Source organism: Mesitornis unicolor, unplaced genomic scaffold, assembly GCF_000695765.1.
Source record: "Mesitornis unicolor isolate BGI_N332 unplaced genomic scaffold, ASM69576v1 scaffold27191, whole genome shotgun sequence".
Taxonomy (NCBI): Eukaryota; Metazoa; Chordata; class Aves; order Mesitornithiformes; family Mesitornithidae; genus Mesitornis; species Mesitornis unicolor.
The window spans coordinates 571-16,653 of record NW_010166156.1 but is presented as its reverse complement, the minus strand read 5'-3'; the positions used below and the strand labels follow the sequence as shown (position 1 = coordinate 16,653).

At 40.0% G+C, this 16,083-nt stretch overlaps 1 protein-coding gene across 1 annotated transcript; it reads right to left on the bottom strand.

The window, feature by feature from the left end:
* Nucleotides 1–531: 531 nt before the first annotated feature.
* Nucleotides 532–15,718, bottom strand: LOC104548765 (talin-2-like; the record flags this gene model as incomplete). The annotated part of the gene is made up of 11 exons (XM_010194873.1): nt 15,671–15,718; nt 14,495–14,634; nt 11,288–11,381; nt 8,252–8,341; nt 7,011–7,133; nt 6,655–6,798; nt 6,279–6,440; nt 5,032–5,172; nt 3,295–3,476; nt 2,071–2,203; nt 532–633 (listed from the first exon to the last, which is right to left on the bottom strand). Coding segments are annotated over exons 1-11 (1,359 nt in total), but the record flags the coding sequence as incomplete, so codon positions are not given.
* Nucleotides 15,719–16,083: the final 365 nt, after the last annotated feature.

Genomic DNA, 16,083 nt, shown 5'->3' with positions numbered 1-16,083 from the left:
AATGTTATATTCTATGTATCATATAAATATATATTAGAGATAATTATCTATTGGTATATATATGAAGTTATATACATGTACGTGTGTGTGTATATATATATATTAACTATAGCTCTGTGACCTGCTGAATGAGCCTGGAGTACGATGGGCCTCAGATCCTGAGGTCACCTTTAACACAGCTCAAGAGACAGAACCACAGATACCACACATATGTGCAGCAGCTGGCTGCAACAGCCAGAGGTAGGGAGACCTATAACGTCAAGCTCCACCCTTCTGTCTTTGTTTCTCTCTCCACTTTCTTCATTTGTCTTTACTCCGTGAACCCGCTCCCACCAAAAACCTCAATGAAAATATCTTTCCAATGGCCTAAACCAAACAGATTTATTTGGTCTCAGCTCCAAGTACTTGGAAATCCCAGATCTTTCCTCCTTCCACATGCTTTCTTCTGTTCTTTCGTAGAAAGTGAAAAAGTTACTAAATCATGGTCTTCCCCAAGAGATTTCAAATACCTTCATAAAGGTAGGACAGTACCTTGTGCCCAAGCTGAGCTGCCTCTCCTCGAGCTGCAGTAGCTATGGGATCAATGAGGTGGCTGATTTCCTGGACAACCGATGTCAGCTGCTCCTGTAGAGCCTAATGTAAAGAGAAATTGTTAGTTACTGTCACAGCAGTTCTCTTATCAAGTTGTACTGTACCACAACAATAGTCCACAGACCAACCAACATACTCGGAACACTGTTCAGATGACCCGCTACAGTGGGATGCAGAAATCCATGCTGTTGGCTTTCTTTACGTACTTGCTCATTTCTTCTCCTTTACCCCGTTTTGATAAGAACCCTTTGACAACACGACAAGTCTGCTCCTCTTCACATTTATATCCTAAATATCCTATATCCTTCCTATCTTGGAAAGGGGGGGAAGATGGCTCCTCCTACTCCTGCTGACAGTAGCAAACTCAGGAGTAGGTGTCCTTTCTTATTGCTAGATGACACCCTACCCCCAAACTATTCCTGCCCTGCCAAAGATTTAGTATCACTCCACTGATCAGAGAAACCAGCAGGAGCTCCAATTTAACTATGAAGACACATTCTTCAAAGCAGACAATATGGCACAAGAACAAAAAGCTCTGCTGTAGACTTTGAAGCTAGCAGGAGAAATTCACCTATAAGGCATAACAAAGGAAAAAAATGACAGCTCTGACAGAGATGTGGACTGACCTGAATACCATCTAAAGGACAGGAGCATAAGAAAAGTGTTCTACGGGGCTTGTTGAGACAAATACTGGCTTTCAGTTCAGAGCCACTTCATGTCTTGCCAGCCACTGGGATTTAGCTCACTCCCATGAAAGCCAAGAAAAACTAAATACTATTTTTGCACTTCATTACATTCTTGTACTGCTTTAAAAATAACCATCATTTTCATGACGGTTTCATTAACATTTATTTTGGTTCATCCAAGATTACCTCATTACTTAAACAGAAAAGAATTATATCTGTGACATATTTCCCGTAATAACTTCTTTTGTATAGCTTCATTTGGTCTGAGATGTTTCTAGCGTGCCGTGTTACAGCCCAAAGAAACCACTGGAATATACAATAGGCTTGTGAAATAGGAAGCAATAGTACAAGAAAATACTAAATACCAAGCTGAGAATCTGAACATGAGTTGCTGACTTTTTATAGGCAGTCTGCCATGATAGCCCTTCCTCAATTAGATGAAGGCTGAAATAGCACAGGATTGGTCTACATTACCATGGAGCAAGGTAAGAAAGCTTTTTTTAATGAGAATGTATCAACATCAACTCCAGATTTCATTAAGAAAAATGACAGAGACATTTACATCACCGGACTTTTAGTAATAGATTAGTTTCAGAAACATTCTGACTTCCACATGGCAAGGCACCAGAGAAACGCTAACTTGCCTGTCAGTCACACCAGCACAGGAAGTCAGAGTAATGTGTGGGTGGTGATTAAAAATAACTACTTTCACCTCTACTTTTGCCTGGTATCCCAGCAGGGTAAGTGAGGCTGCTCAGCATTACTCTGTTTGTTCCTGTGCTATCTCCCTTACCTCAACTGAGATGTCATCCCTGGCAGCCAGACTCTGACTGACAGCTGCAAGGGAGGCCTGCTCAATGTCTCTGATGCATCTGTTGATCCCATCAATGGAGAAATCACATTCTCGCTGGCCTGGGGCCTTGTCCCTGAAAGACAGAAACAGTAAGCTGAGCATGGTGGCAAGGAGACAGGCTCTTTCACGAATGTGCACCAGTGTACTTCGTTACCTGACAATACATAGAGGCATGTTTTTGGAGAGCTAAGGACTAAAGTTAGCTTTGTTCTACCTATGGGACATTAGTGTATGTTCAGAGCACTCTGCACACATTCATAATCCCCCCCCACACACATACGTATCACTCCTCTCTTAATAATTACACAGAAAAAAATTTTTCCTTCATTAGAAAGGTGTAAACCCCACCCCTTCTAGGTGGCCAGACTGGCCCAGTAATGAAGGTCAACATGAAAATGCAGCAGACACCAGGAAAAAATACATGTTTCTGTACAGTGAAACTGACTGTCTCTGAAACAATTCCTTAGGTTACAGGTGTTGCATTCAGTCCACGGTATCTTTTAATGAAGGTTGGATTCCAAGTACTTTGTCCTGACATGCAGTTTGCTATTTCTGTACAATCATTATCAGAGATCAACAAAACGGAAACAACTCCTTAGTTCACTGTTTTCATACCATTTTGATTTAGTCGATATTAAGTGGTTAACTATGGAACCACACATTAAGATTTTCAATAAGAAAGGGAGAGACAGGTTTAGTCCAAAAAATAAAGAACAGTCACTTCTTGCTACAGCATTCTTGCATCTAAATGGAGAACGCTACAGTAAAGAATAGACAGCAAAGGTTATTTATACACTGTCTGACCCACCTTAAAAAAAATTTGCTGCTTTCAACATACTATGTTGGTACATGATCTGTATGGAAAGATTAGCTTCAGTTTTTTTAAATCTAAAGCATTCTCTATTACATTTACCTTAAACTGAACTGGAGGTTGAACCAGGGAAGGAGAACAGAATGAAACAAAGAACAACCCAGGGCTGCAGTCATCAGTTATGATTAAACACTCAGAATAACTAGGGAGATACTGTGCATCACACAGTAAATAATTTCCATTTGTGAAAAATACCACAGTGCTAATGGCCGTATGGTATTATTCTTTATGAATGGCTGCCCAATTATTATGGCTTAAATGTGGACACACAAAGGTTACTACAAAAGACATACCTGATAGAGGTGATAAGACTCTTGATAGAATCTGAGACAGTATGGGAGTGCCCAGCTAGTACAGACCATGTAGGAGGGTCTTTTGGATTGATGGCCAGAGAACGAGCAGTTTTGATCAATAAAGACGAGCTCTCCAACATCGTTTTAGCAGAAACTAGAATTGGTTCCTGTGCTCGTGATCCCTATGGTCAGAGAAGTACAAGAACATAGAGAGCATTGGATAATTATTTGAGTTTGTCCACACTTGTTGCTCCTAAAAATCTGTTTTAATTAACAGCATTAAAATGGCATTACCGTTTCTTGTATCACACTATTATAGTCATGGATAGTCAACATGGATAGTACTAAAATAATCTCATTCCAACTCTTCTCCCTGTAACATACTTAAGCAACACTTTTCAAGTTTAGAAAGGCACCGTCCAGCTGAGAAACAGGAGAAAACAATGACACTTCTCTAATCGTACACTTTGGAGCTACCATTGAAAGTGATATCACATGAGTCACAGAACACTCAAGATCCAACCAAATGTGCTCTTTTCCCAAGAATTAGTTGGACTACAACACACTAATTGGGTCACCATCTCTGTATCTACTTTATCACCAGTAATTTGGTAAACCCAAGTACTACAGGTCTGGAGGACAGGCTTAGATTTCAGTTACAGCCCCACATCTTTAAGATTGCGGCAGTTACTGCATCATCTGATATATCATCTGGAACAGAGGCTGCCAAAAGCAGGAAGGAGCAGTTGGAGAGTCAGTAAACATACATGACCTGTACTTCGAAGCTTTTATGAAGCTTGAAGGATTTATTTTATGCCCATCCTCCTCAAAAAACAAACCTCAAACAAACCCAAAAAACCTCAAAACCCCTTTTTTAGTTACTTCAAATACTATTCTGTTGTAATTAAAGGGGTTGAGAACAAAGAAATCTGGGGAAGAAAATACACAAAGTTATTCTTCCCAGAAATCCTCCTTCTCGTCATCACAACTGCATAATTTTTGGAAGGGAAAAAGCCCAGTGGCATCCCTTCAGTCCTTTTCAGAACTAATTACGTTCCATTTGTTACGTTCCATTTGTAGTGACAGGACAAGGGGCAATGGTATTAAATAAGATCAGGGTAGATTTAGATTAGACATGAGGAAGAAGTTCTTCACTACGAGGGTGGTGAAACTCTGGAACAGGTTGCCCAGAGAGATGGTGGGGGCCCCATTCCAGGACACATTCAAGGTCTCGCGGGATGGGGCTCTGAGCAACCTGATCTGGTAACATTGTCCCTGCTCACTGTAAGGGGGTTGGACTGGATGATCTTTAAAGGTCCTTTCCAACCCAACACATTCTATGGTTCTAAATATAATAATCTATATCTGAGCTTAGATCCCCTTTGTACTCAGGGGACAACCCTGTTATTTCAGAGCGAGATTCAAAGCTCCTCTTGAGGGAAAAAGAGAGATATTACTTTATCACATGGAAGAATCCAGCTAAGAAGACTTGCACATTATCTGTACTGTATCACTTTACTAACAGGAGACTGACAGCGCTTACTGTAGCCTAACCAGTTTCAACTGGTTCAAAATTCAAGGTCAGAGGTTAAGTGAAAGACAACAGAATGCCCTATGGACACCCAGGAACACAGAGAAACATTTTGGAGTCAGGTCTTTACACTCCCTTTCTGCTGACACATAATTAATTCAACGTTTTTAACTTTTTGAGGGTGGAAGTGCAACATCTTGCCTTACCTCAGTGCTAATCTGTGCTGGTATGCTGACAAATTCTGGATTTGAAGCAAACGCTGTCAGATTTTCCACAGCCTCTATCAAAGGTGCAGTAGCAATTCTGCACCTGTTGCGGTTCTCTTCAGAGAAATCACCATCCAGGGCCTGGAAATTAAATTGTGATTGAGTTCTGTCTGAGTGGGGGTCTTTGCAAAATTGAAGGAAGATGGTTTAATTCTTCATAGCTTTAAACTGTTGTGTATCTACAACATGTGGATGTTCCTCCACAAACAAGGCTGATGTGAAGGATTTGATTCTCTACGTGTGTGTTTCTTTACTTAGCTGGTTATTAATCCTAAACTTGAAACTGCTGCTCTACTTCACAAGACTGAATCAAAGTTTTATATAGTTGAGCTCTGACGACTCTCATAAATAATGTCTCATCAAGCACCTCATGTTTCGAAGGGTGGAAGTGACTAACAAGGTGATTCTTTCCTATAGACTGATTTTAAAAAAAGATGTATTTTTAAAGCAAATAAATAATTTATTGCTCTCATTTTCACAAAAGTCAACAGATCTCTTTCCTAATCTCACAGGAAAGATTTCAATATGAAGCATCTTCTCTGTAAAGTAACAGAACCTTCTAGTCCTAAGAACATAATTATTCTAAAAGACTTTCAGTAGCAGACCAGCTAATGGCTTCCAGAAGGGTGTAGAACTGGGAGTCACCCACAGCTTAACAAGTATTATTTCTGCTAGCATGAGGAAAAGCTACCTCCTGCCAAACTGCAGGCAGGTATCTGGAAAATAAAAGATTACTGTTCACAGGAGACTATTAAACAGCAGCAACATAAATGGCTTGTTTGGTTCCCAATATTGTTTCTTTAGTTTTCTCTTATATATATCATAAAGCTGTCAGAAATACCTCCACATATTTCCAGATATTGAGCAAGGTAACATTCCGTTGTTTGCAAATCATTCTCACGGTGCAAGCTTATTAAGTACATTGACCCAGAGGTGCCACATGCTGAATGGGCCAGCTGCCTCTCCTAACACTAATGTTGTCCAATTCTTTCCACCTTGACTACAGCACAGCTGTACCACTGAATGTGTTTTCCAGTTCAGGTCTTCAAAACCATAATTAGTGATTCCTTAATCGATACATATCACAGAAGGTAAAAAGATATTCTTAAATGTTCTGATTCTGTCTCAACAGAAAAAAAAACCAAAACACAAAGGAAGAATGAAGCACAATTAAGCAGCATTTGTACCTTGATAGTTTTAACCAGGTTAGCAGTGCTGTTTGCAACTTCCTTGGCAGACTGTACAAAGTGTCTCTTGGCAACAGGATTTGCTGTCTTTGATGAAGCAATACGGCAAGCATTGCACAAAGCAGAAGTATGTTTGGCCACAATCGTGGCAGCTGATAAGACCTGTAAAACAGATGGTACAAAACAAGCAGATTGTCAAAGGAGCATGACAGTCACTATACTCTAGCTCTGCAAAATTACAGTTCAAAGCCATACAGCACCTTCAAACCAAAACTCCTTTGCATGGTCCCAAATAAAATGAAGTCACATGTCCTAATAATGACAAATTGTTAGGAGAAATTGTAAAATGACAATCACTGCAATCCTCTGGAATCACCTGTGATGGGCTGCTTGCTGGATCTACCAAATTCTGGCAAGCCATCTGGATTGCTTGATTGGCTCTGGCAAATTGAATTGGGTCGACAAGACCCTGCTGACCAGCCTGACTGTTTGGATCCGAGATGCCAACCAGGTAAGCAGCCTAGAAATGGAGAAAGGAAGAAAACAATCCTAAGAAGCAATGCTAAATCCATCTTGGATCTTTGATGAGCTTTGATATGTCATAGCACACTGCTGCATAGTACAAAGTCATAATTTAGTTTGGCCACAAGGAAGTGAATCTCAGAGTCACACAACATGACCTTTCTAAGAAAATAAAAACACATACTTGCTTTACAGAGTTTGGTAGCTTACCTGAGCTGCTGCCTCTGTGAGGCCACAAAGAGCCTTGGATGCAACTCCAACACATTCTCCAAAGACTAACAGATCCCCAGTTTTTGCATTCTGGGAAATGCCCGCCATTGATTCTCCAAGGACCTCAGAAATTGAAAAACAAAATTACCTTCCCAATATGCTTTCCTACCACTCAAAGGCAAGCAATTCCTGACCTCTTTGACTTGGCTTCTAGAAATTTTAGCCAGTTAACGACTTCACTGAATTGGGTACTTTCCTCTATGTGGCATACAGGATAAGGCATGCAGATCAACACTGGATTGACACTGCTGAACATAAACACTGTTATAGTGCAAATGACTGCATGAATACAAAATTAACCCTCATTATTTTTGCTATCATTCACTGGTCCTCACAGCTAGCCTGGTGCTAGGTACATTTCACATAGCTGCTGAAAACACATCTGGGATCTTCTTTGCCCCCAAACTCACCGAAATTCAGTGGAAATGAAACTGCATCTAGTCTACCAGAACCATCTGAATGTCAGAATACACATTAAATTCCCCCAGTGACTCCACTGAATTCAGTTTATTTTCTTCTAAAATTCAAAATAAAATCTGATTGCAGTAGAACATTAGATGCTCGATGATGTGCAAATCCATTATGCACTTTCTTTTTCTTTTAAAGAAGGAAGGATCCGAGACAATTACAACACATCAAATAATAAGGAAAAAAGTTTGTTTTTTTCTTTTAAAAGTAAAGCTTCAAAGAAAGATGCATAGCATGGTTTGTTTAAAAATAACTGAGATTTCAAACAGATTTTCTGATGAGACGGAATATCTGGACTACTCAGACATTTCTCTAAGCTGTTTTTGCACAGACTGATATGATATTGCATTATCAAGCCTCCCATTCATGCCTTGGGCTGTTCTAATATAGCGTCAGTCAAAATATATCATGGAAGTATGACATGCTGTCCTAATACACAAGGGAGAAAGAGAGAGAACAAGGAAACTTTAACAGCATTGCATACCAGCCACTTCATAAAAAATTTCTTACCAAGGCAATATGCTTCCTAAGTGACCAAAATCTGAAATTACCTAAAAGAGACCTATCTCAGGCTGAGTTTTGTCAAGGAATGCAGCATACATTTTAGCTATAAACACAGTGCTGTGTTTCTTACATATTTGATATGCATGTGGAAACTTCTGACAATTAAAATGCACTTTGAAGTTGGCACAGATGTTGGAAAAGGAAGTTACCTTTGAGTTTTCCATCACGCCCTCAATACAATCAAAATATGAGAGATCGCTCACAGGTTCATTGGGATTATCCAGCATTCCCTTAACTGTCTGAAATAATGAAAGATACTCTGATTATTAACAGAGCCTGGAATATAGACCCATCACAACTATCCTGCTTATACCCGTGTAATCCTACAACTTTGTCCCGAGCAAGCAAACAAAACCACACCATCACATACAGATGAGAGTGCTACACGTTAAATGCTACCCTATATTAACTTAACTGCAGTAACTACACATCTGTGCAGTACAGATCTGTTTGCAGCATAGGTTAATGTGATTTACCTTGCGTTTGTGATGAGTGATTTATGGTCAGCTAGCACCACATGGCTGACATGAGGTTATCTGGTTTTCCATCAGTTGTCAGTCTAATAAATGTTTTCAGTACTATTTTAAATTTCATAAATGGAATTACAAGAGTGATAGGAAAACCAGCTACCATATGTTAAGCTCTGTCTAGAGACACAAAGTCTAAAGAGAGTCTAAAGATAAACTAAGTGCAAGTCAACTACCTGCCTGCCTCTTACTACTGTCAACAGATTCCACCAACACCGCTCCCTCTGCCAGAAAACTACATATATTAGCTGGGTTTGATTTCTTTTTTCTGAGGTGATTCTGATTCCTGGAAATAACAATGTGAAAGTCAGTGACATATTCATTGAAAAGAATCAATGCATTTAGATAACAAGACTTGTAAAAAGTTGTAAAATCCAGCAGACTAATTCTCTTACATGTAAAACATCTACTATGTCTTTTTCCAAGTCCGGAGGAACACTCTTTGCTGCCAAATATCAGGCAGAAAACACTTTTACTCTTTCTAGTAAAAGTGAAATCAATAAGTATAGAAAGATACTAATATCCGTATCTGACATTTGACTTCCACCTGAAGGAAATCTAGGCATGATTTTAAACCCTTAGACTTTTCTCATAACTGAATTCCAAACATTAACAAATGCCTACAATATTCTAAACAGCTCAGCTATTGCTTTTTAAAAGCTATAGCCTAACTTAAAGTCTTACAGAAATTAAACTGCGAGAACAAGGTGACATGAGGAAGAAGTCGTATCTAGAAAACAGTTTCGTTGCCTCTCATCCCTTTCTCAGCTCTCACAGATATTGCAGTAACTCTTCTTTGTTGTGCTCCATCTTTAAACAACAACTTGTAAAGCAAACAATGTTCCTGCAATACTTGCATTACTATGGAGACAGCTGCCCTTGGAATGTGAGGAAACAGAACAGTGAAGCACAAGCCAGCACAACTTCCCACCGACACGCATTTAGTATTATTGGAACACCTTTGTTAATCCTTTCAGCTGAAATTCTGGCCAAGTTTAGCTATCTCATTAGAGGTCATACAGTAAGGTCCTCTCTAAACACAGTTTTCCAGAGTCTCCAGGCAAGACCAGGGAGCATATTAACAGTCTATCAAATCCAAGCTGAGATAAGCTCTTTCTACTTTTTAGTACTTTCAAGAAGCCTTGAAGAGACTAGAATTAGTAGGTGATGAATTGGAGAAATGAAGGGTAGAGGTAAGAGCTTAATCATTGTAAAGAGAAACTGAAAGTTAAGACTACTAAGGATGCTTTCCCCAGAATTTTATAGGTTCACTTCGATACCAGACTCCAGTCTGGTTTCAGGACTGCTTGGTTTTGCCTCAGTTTACCTTTTCTCAGAAATTTATCTGATTTCATGCACCCAGGCTTCTCTAACTAACTGCCCCTCTCAGGCAAGTGTTTCCAGAAGTTCAAGACACTGCAGATCTTCCTTCTGCCCCTCCTGGGCTCTGCTCCCAATCCATGCAAGCCATGCTCTTGGCACAGAAACCCTCTGCAGTGGCTTCTTAAGGCTGCTCTGCTGACATTTCTCCCCGAAGCTCTCGGTTGTCCATGGCTCCTTAGCAGAGAATTCTGACCTTTCACATCCCTGCTGCTTTGTAGATCTCTCTCCATTAGTCTTTCAGGAAGTCTTGAGAAATAGCACTTCATTCCCCCTGCTTGCTCCACCCCTACATTCTTGCAGTGATTTGAGGCAGCCATTACATTCTGGCCCAGTTTCCAGTTTTCTCTTTCTATTATTCGGACTTGCTACCACTCCCTTTAACCAAGGGGAGAACACTCACAAGTTCAAGAAGCTAACAATTTCAGAAATACAAAGCAGCTCCTAGACAAACTCCTGCCAATATTCTAGGATGCTGACTGCGGACTTGCATATTACAAAAACTTACAATATCCTGGAATGCACTGCAACGGCCTTTGTATCCTTTAGATACCAAGACGTAAGAACAAAAAGCTTGAAAGTGTTTTATGTTCTCTACATAGGCCAATCACCATGTTCTGGCCTTGACAGCAGATAAACATTTAGTTTAATTAAAAAGATGCTATTTCCTACTAATGTAAGCAGCTGTCTCTGTGATCAGTGCACAGCCTTAAAATTAGGACTTTCAGCTGACCTGCTACCCACTATTAACTCAGCCAAAGTTTTCACTCATGAACCAGAACATACCTTGCAAAACCCTGTATTGACACACATGTCATATCAGCTTGGCTGTGACAAGGCATCAGAAATCTACTCTAGGAAATGGTGGTGAGCAAGAGGGGAAAAGATGGTAAACGCCATCCTAAAGTGGGATGTCAACAACAACATTCTATAGGCAGAAAATTGAGATACTGCAGCTCCCTCCCGTGTACTGCTGGTAGTGGGAATGTCCATTGCATCATGATTCTTCCTTAATTCAAGTGATTATGAATAATACGGACTAAACTGTACCTTTTGAGAGGCAGGGAAGAGGAGATGGGTCAGGGCAGCAAATTTAATTGTGGCCAAAACTACAAGATGTTCACGGAGGTTCTATGCTTACCTTCTATGCAGTTAAAACCCCTGCCACAGATACCATGTGAGAAGACAGTGACAGCAGCTAATAGGACAAAGAAAACAAAGGAAACAAACATTTGGGGCCCTTTTTTATTCATGTGAACTTTTGAAATGTAGTAATACCTCCAGTTCTCTGAGTGCATTATCACATTCCTTCTGCCCGGGAGCTTGCTGGGTGCACAGTGTGATGAGCTGGTTTATACTCTCAGTCACAGCTCTAGGAAGAGTAGAAGGAAAACAGGTATTTTTAAAGCTAAACTATTCCTTTTATTAAAACTTTTGTTTCATTAACTGTTCACTGCATAAAGACTGAAACCTTTGATGTTTTACTACCTATTTTTCTTTTCAGTGTTTGGGGGTTAACTGTACATTAAACGGTTCACCTAGAGATCTCTTCTTTAACAAGCTTCATAGGAGCAAAAACATTCTCACCAGAATATTTGATAGTGATGCACACCTGGAAATCTGTCCCTTCTGTGGAAACAACTGAGAAGTCGGTCCAGAAGAAACAGAAGCTTCATCTCACAACAAGCGTATTGGGTTTCTGTGGTAAGGTTTTGGCTGCAGGGGTGGCCTCTGTGAGAAAAGGCCTGGGGCTGCCCCATGCCAGGCACAGCTGGTTCCAGACAGCTCCAACAGACCCACTGCAGGACACGGCCGAGCCCAACAGCCAAGCTGGTGGCACCCCTGGGAAAATGGCATTACAGGAGGGCAAGAGGTCATCTGGCAGCAAGTCAAGGTCAACCTACTGCCCTAGCACAGGGACATAGCACTTCTCCAGGTCCTGATAGTAACTGAATCATTTCTCAACTAGCACCTCAGAGGTCTTAAAAGACACAGAGAGAAGTGGCCAGTGTGTCAAAAAAAGTTTGAAGTTATACTATACACCATTTTGCTAGCAAAGTCTTAACTCTGATGTGTTGTGTTACACACACGCACGTAATCCTGCTATATATTTCTGTAGTCTATCATCAAGTTGCCTTTTTTGTTTTCTCTTTAACTGCTGATTGGTATTCTCTGAATCAACATGCATTGGCTCTCTTAGGCTTAAATCCACAGAGGACAAGATATTTTTGCATTACATTTCTATGGGAGTTCACAGTTCTGGTTCTCTTGAATGCAGGCTGAATCTGACATACAATATAGTCATTTATTTGTGTTTCAGATGAACGCTCTGATGTTAAGCAAAAGCCATTATAATTACATTCATTTTAGACTAATGGCTAAGCACCCAGGAATGTAGCTTCAAGAACAGGAAGCTTTGCAGGAGGTCTGCCTTTCATAATTTTCTAAAGCTAGGCATATTGGCACCAATTCACAAAAACTTAGTTTCTATTGTGACATTATAGTGGAATGCAAGGGGACTTTTTTGGTGTTGTTTCTCATGGCAAATTAGTAGACAAATGAAATTGGAGTGCACGGAGAATATGCTTCCCTCTGGCCTTGAAAACTGCATGGCATATGGATTATTTTCTCTTTAAGAAAACTGGCACTTGATAACATGATTGGTAACATCAATAACATGATTACATAGGTGGATGGTATCATAATGTTAGAAAAGCAAACAGGATGTGCTTATTACATATACACCAGGTTTTAAGTTAAACTCCAGGGCAAAAAGAACAGAAACGAATAGACATATTTGTTTAACTGAGACTCTTGCCCTTTTCAGTAGCTTTGATGTCCTTCTGGACCCACTTTTCCTGACTTCCTCTGCCTTTTAGGACTGTTACATACATATGCCTTGTGTCCTGTCTGGCACACTGTATTATACACACATAACCCTGCTATCTATTTATCTAGGCTGTTATCAAGTTTGGTTTTTTTCTTTAGCTAATCATCGATATTCTCCAAGTCAATGTGTGCGTGTATATCCAAATATTTTTACAATTATTATCTCTGAAAAACAACACGCATGACTTCACCAACATAATATCAATACAAATGATGGATTCTCAGCCTCCTGAACATTGGTGATTTCTATGCATCACAATGTCAAGGGCAAAAAAACCCGAATGTTCTGTTCCCAGGTAAGTTTAATGCAAATATATCTTGTCCACTGATGATTTTAATTCTAAGAGAGACAAAACACACAGACTCAAAGAATATCAGTGATTAAAGAAAAAACAACAAACAACTTGATAATAGACTAGAATTGTCAGATCTGCAGAGGATGCAATGTGGTCTCATGAATATCATTACTACACACCAGGTACCTGTATCCAGGAACACACTCAATGTACAAGCATTACTTTTAAAGCTATTTGGAAGCAATAGAACCAGGAAGGTGGCCCCTCAAACACCAGCCCCAGAATGGAAGAGAACTGCTAGGACTCTAAAAGCCACATTTGTTTTCATCAAACACAGCACATAAATACTTGGATCCTGAGGGAACTCAGCCAATGTTGCAATCCTGAGACTGTCAGAGCAAGTCCAGAAAAATGCCTCCAAGAGGTGAAAGCTACTGTAAAAACTGGAGTGTCTATTATGGCTGGCACAAAGAAGGAAGGAAGGAAAGAAAATACAACACAAACTGGGAATTGACACAGTATTTCCATTTCATGGTTATCTAATGTCTACATAAAGTGTTATGGATGCAGACACACCTACACATGCTAACAGCATAGCAAAAAAGAACACCTAAAGGCTCTGCATGGCTTGTCTCCCTTTTTTTATTACATGCTTCTACAGAGGGGGTACCAGTCTGGCAGAAGCTGACAACTAACTGGGCTTCACTGGGGACACTAACTTCCTTTATGCTCCAAACAGGAACGTTCCAAGCCTAAATGCAAGCAGAAATCTGTAGCAGTTTGATGCTGTGGCAATAACAGAAACTCGTACAACTCCTTCACTTTTAAGCCGTGTGCCTTTGATCGCCTACAGTTTTCCTAGAAGATATTTACTGCAGGGGAGACAAGATGGATGTCAGAATTTTATTTTTTTAACAAATATGAAGAAGTTGCATAACTTCTTAAATAAGCGCTTTATTAAAGAAGTGGATTTTTTTTTTTAAATAAAGTTACTGCCATTAGAAATGAATGATTTCAAGGTGCAGGACAAACATAAAACTACACTTTCCCCAAGGAAGTAACAGTCTTAACTTACTCACTTCCTTTCTAGGCTAATCTTTGTGCATGCAAATATTTTGGAAGACAATACTGTCTTCAAACAGGTTATGCCAGTTAAGTGTCTTCTCCAAAAAAAGCAGGTTTTACCTGGCCTACTTTCATTTAAATAGAACTGCAGGTTCCAACCACTCAGCTAACTGTCAATAGCAGAAGAACACAAACATATCACAGAGAAAACCTAATGCAAGAAACACATCCTTACCTTGCTGCTGCTGCTAAGAGGTTCTTGGCATTAGGAGCTCCAGGATCAACAGACAGAGACTTGGCAGCTAGTAACAGCTTGCTGGAAGCCATAGAGATGCTCTTGAGGTTACCTATTACTTGAATCTGATCCTCTTTAGTCTGCAAAACCACAGCAGCATAACATTAAGTGCAGAGTTTGCAATAAAGAGAAACATAATTTGGAAACCCAGTTTGGTTATCCACCCAAAACCAATGACAGGCAGAGGATCATAGTCCAGAGGAGGACATGGACCAAAGCCTCTGTCCACCCGGACAGACAGGTGCCTCCAGCTTCAGTTACAGAACAGGAAAAGAAACCCGTATCACAAATAGCGTGGCTTCCAACAATGGCAGTATTCACCAATGAGCAACGGAGAAACTTTACTACTTGTTGTACAATGCTTTTGTTGTCAGACTCACGTGGATCAGTTGTGCCAGGCAGAGACGCATTATTCAATGTACACTGTCTGTATTCTAGTATCCTCTGTGTAACCCACAGGCTCTCTAGCATCTAACTGGGATTGCTCGCACAAAGATCCCTCCAGAAAGTCCCCTATCCCAAGAAAATACATTTTTATAACCCTACGTTGGTAAACAATCTGACTTGGATATTCTATTACTTTTTTAAGCCCTTGAAAAGGAAAACCTGCATATACATACAGGGAAGTAATGCATCATCACAGCAAACAGCTGTGACTAGATTCTTCTGTCAATGATCAGTAGAAGTGAATTCATTCTTTCTAATAGTCTGTTCAGAGTTTTATGTAAAGAAGTTGCAGATTATTCAGCTGATATGAACAGCTTTTACTTTATATTTACATTCTGCTTCCTCCTTACCCTTCCATTTTGCTGGGCATCCAAAATGGTATTGCCACTGTTCAGGCCAAATAACTAGGTACAGACAGAAAGCATCCTCTTTTGAAAGATCAGCCATTAATAAGCAAGATGGTTACCATCCCCTATGCCAGCAGGATAAGCAAACTGGCAAGGGTCACAAGGTCATCAGCAGCTAGAATTCTCTTTTCAAGTAGCTATTTGCAGTATCATTATTGCCTCAAACAAAACATTCTAAAAGTCAACGAGGCTAAAAAGAGAGTCAGGTACCTAACTCCTACTCAGTTTCAGAGCATCAGCTTGTATTTGGTGCCTAACTCACCTCAACGATCTGGAAACTAAGTTTTGATGGGGAATAATCAGCAATCATTGCTTGATCTCTCTATTCAGCTCTAACTACAAAGCACCTGCTCTATAGGGACACTTAACAAATGACTTCAAAGGACTGGCACACTCAAGACTTTCTGGCTAGTTTTCTTTCAGCAATAATTTCTTAGGCTTACAAGTTCCTCCTGCTAACTCAGGGAAAACAGTTTGCAGATTCTTTGTTCTGTATGTCCTCCTGGCTCTCCTGGTACATGACACTTTTTTATATACTGATATTTGTTATGTTAAATAATCTCCAAATGACCAATTAGTGTAACTCAGTACACCTAAAGCCAGTCAGATAAAATGAAGGAGGTATCTTCAACTTCAAATGAGTACAGAAACTATTAGGAATAAGCTAGGTAACAT